This window comes from Orbicella faveolata, unplaced genomic scaffold, assembly GCF_042242905.1.
Source record: "Orbicella faveolata isolate gen_17 unplaced genomic scaffold, um_ofav_v1 contig_26, whole genome shotgun sequence".
Taxonomy (NCBI): domain Eukaryota; kingdom Metazoa; phylum Cnidaria; class Anthozoa; order Scleractinia; family Merulinidae; genus Orbicella; species Orbicella faveolata.
This window is the reverse complement of record NW_028301554.1, coordinates 6,858,009-6,861,274: the sequence shown is the minus strand read 5'-3', so window position 1 is coordinate 6,861,274 and position 3,266 is coordinate 6,858,009. Positions and strand designations below refer to the sequence as shown.

At 37.2% G+C, this 3,266-nt stretch overlaps 1 protein-coding gene across 1 annotated transcript; it reads left to right on the top strand.

The window, feature by feature from the left end:
• The first annotated feature begins 1,212 nt into the window (after positions 1 to 1,212).
• Positions 1,213 to 2,976, top strand: LOC149107885 (uncharacterized). The gene is made up of 4 exons (XM_089295985.1): positions 1,213 to 1,335; positions 1,840 to 2,040; positions 2,296 to 2,388; positions 2,747 to 2,976. The coding sequence occupies exons 1-4, from the start codon at positions 1,271 to 1,273 to the stop codon at positions 2,811 to 2,813; spliced, it is 426 nt and encodes a 141-aa protein (XP_089152111.1). The 5' UTR covers positions 1,213 to 1,270; the 3' UTR covers positions 2,814 to 2,976.
• The last annotated feature ends 290 nt before the right edge of the window (positions 2,977 to 3,266 follow it).

Genomic DNA, 3,266 nt, shown 5'->3' with positions numbered 1-3,266 from the left:
TTTTGTTATGAAATATTAGAGAGTAAAACCTGCAGTATCAACCTAGAAGTTCTATTGTCTCGTTTCACTACAGTTTGGTATCCATCACTTCCTGTTCAAACGCCAGTTGTAGTTGACCGGGCTCTATTCTTATTTTCCTGTGTCTTTTAGTTGCTGTGATGAACGGCGACGCTGACCTTTTAGAGCAGCACAAAACCAGGGCTTCTGTGAACTCAGGAATCCTTAACGCGTACGAAACTGGATTTACAAAGGAGCTCGATATATTTAAAACTACCACCAGGTAATACCAAAGGCTAGGTATCTGGATATGATAGACTAAATTTAGATTGATCGAAATGATTAAAGGGAGCCACGACAGCAAAGCAAGAGTAGATACAAACATCAAGGTCTTTGTTAAAGGAGCTGGGTCACGGCCGCGCATGCGTGTCCGGTCACGAAACAGTTTGAAAGTTTTAGCCTCAAACTTTCAATATCGTCGAGGAGGACGCTTTCATAACTTTATCCGAAAATATCTTTGCGATCCTAGAGTGATTTATATTTCTGATAGTTGTAATAGCTCAATTGATTGCTTTGGAGTATGTAGATGTAGATTTTGGTTGGTGTTTGAGGTTTAGAGAGTGAATTTTCGTGGATGTTTTAATGTCTTCCCGAGGCGGTCGGCGAACTGGAAATGGCCGAAAGAAGATTCACGCTTCATTTTCTGAGGTTGTAAAGTTTTGGCAACGAGGTCATAGAAGGATTTGGTTAGACTGCCAAATTTATTCTTCGTGGGTATCTGCGAAGATTTATTGCGGATATCGAAGCGATTCAGCGTTTGCTGCCCACCTTCTTTCCTTGGAACGACGAAGAAGGCAAGCATCTTTCGTTTATTTTTCACGAGCACTTTGTGCCTTTGCTTGTGCCGTTTCTCTGGTTATTTCCGTGTTCTAATTCTTTTTATTCTCAAATAAGGGAAATTTACACAGCAGAGGAAATTTCAAGACGAGAGAAGAAACGAGACGATGGCCCTTCCGCAAAACGACGGCGCCATGTTGAAGGTGATACATTATGTAAACAAGTTTTCACTCGCAACTTTGACCTTTTTTAGATGAGGAATAAGTAGAGTAGGTGAAGTCGTTACATTTAATTCATTTGGTCAGTTTTATTTTTACATATTTCCTTTATAGTCTGTTTATTTTTTTTTCCTTATATATTTATTTATTTGTTTATTTATGTATCTATTCATTCATTTACATGTCACACAGCTGTACCTCTTGTAACCTCCACTCCAATGAATGGGAAAGATATCCAGGTGCAGTTGCCAGATTTATCATTGGGAGGCGGTTATCATGACAGGTTAGTTTGTTATTTATGTTGTTGCAAAAGAGCTTGCTATTCAGAAATATATTGGATCTGTACAATCCAGCTGTATGTACTTTAACTGGGTTTAGTATATATCTACTAGCATTCTATCACGAATGCCGTTCGCTGATTGGCTATGTTGTTGTAAGGGTGGATCTGTCATCCATGCCTGCTTTTATCAGAAAGGTCCAGTCAAGTAACTGATGTCTTTTCAATCATGCTGCCCTCCACATGTTACCTTTATTATCCAGATATACAAAATTCCCTTTCTGCTTGGCGACTTTGTCAGTGATGCTCAAAATGTAATGTCCTGTGACTTGCATAGTTGTTTTATATATCACCTACTGTTTTGTTTGTCTCAATGAAACATCGAGTCTGACCAACTACACATGTATGTGGTTGAGCCAATAATATATATCTATATATAATGATACAGGTATGCATGTATGAAGTGAACGTATTACGAAATATGTTTTGTGTTCAACTTCTTTGTTGCAGTGAGGATGGTGATGTCGATATTACAGGTATATCGGCTGATTTTGATTCAACAGGCGCCTCTTCTTTTTGTGTCAATGATGTCATATGTGAGGTCAAGAATGACTCGGTCATTATGAAAGGAGATGCTGACAAGTATCGTAATTCAGATGAGCCTGACAGTGAATCAAGTTGTTCAAGTGATTCAGATGAAATGACTTGGAGGTAAATGATTGTTTGTACTTGGCAACAGTTAGATACATGTACATCTGGTCAGCTTTCTTTGACAATCAACACTATGGGAAAATTATTTTCAAAGTTGCTGATTGCCAATGATCACTATTGCTATAAAAGGCAGTGTGCAATATAGACCACAATAATTTAATTAGAGGTGGTTTTATCATGAAATGTAGCATGATAATAATTACGCATATGTGTAATAATTGAGAGCATTGTTTTAATAGTTACTTTATATTGCAGAGGAGCACTTCCTCTTCAAGAGGCTCTAATTGAGCTCAATGAAGATCCTCCAGAGGACAGTGGAAGTGATAGTTCAGATATCGAGGACTTGGGGTAATATATGCACTAGCAAATTATTTATCGAAATAATTTTTTTTCTCCAACCAAAACAGAAGTTTTCTAACTAGAAAATTGCACTTGAATCAGAAATCAATCATTTTTATTGATTATATGCAAATGTTATACTTCTCTTCAGTAACAACACACAACAATAGTTCTTTGTAAGCCTTGTAAATTATTAATTTGCTATTATAGTGTATTTTTGGCTTTATGATTCTGCCATATCTTTTTGTAGACTTAATCACATAAATAATTTCATATACATAATATCTATATTATTGTTAATGGATTTGTGTGGTATCATATGTCTTGATAATAAAATGATCCTTTAACATTTCTTTTAAATCTATAGGCTTGTAATGCAGGAGAGAGAAGATGGAACCAGCGGTGGTTGCTGTGCTGCGACCCCTCCGTGTTGAAACTTTCTCCAAATACCGATGTTACAACCACATATGATGAATATAACAATCAGTGCGTATACCATCCAAGGATATATAGCGTGTTTGCTTAAAATAAAGAGCTTCAATGCAGTGAAGATGGCGTCAAAAACCAGAGAAACTACCCAGACCAAAAAAATAACAATGCGGTATGCTCGTAATGACAATCTTCGATACTTGTGTGGCGAATAAGTGGCGTAAAATCTCTCGCAAGATATGAAAGCTGCTGAAGTTAAGGAGGGCTGCGAGAAAAAGGTATCAACGATTCAGTAAAAAGCTTTAAAGTATAGGTAATCCGGCAGACCAAAAGTGATATTCAAATCCGACAACGTAAACGAACATAGGTGGAACCAAAGTTCCTAGCATCAGGTCAGCAAACGCCATATTGATGACTAGAAACAAACTTCTCTTTCGAAGGTTCTTGCCCACTGCAAA

Bases quoted from the DNA above. Each gene is read 5' to 3' on its own strand.
- LOC149107885 (XM_089295985.1), top strand. From the start codon at position 1,271: ATGAATGGGAAAGATATCCAGGTGCAGTTGCCAGATTTATCATTGGGA. The intron at 2,041-2,295 runs GTAAATGATTGT...TTTATATTGCAG, and splicing joins TCAGATGAAATGACTTGGAG to AGGAGCACTTCCTCTTCAAG. The intron at 2,389-2,746 runs GTAATATATGCA...TTAAATCTATAG, and splicing joins TCAGATATCGAGGACTTGGG to GCTTGTAATGCAGGAGAGAG.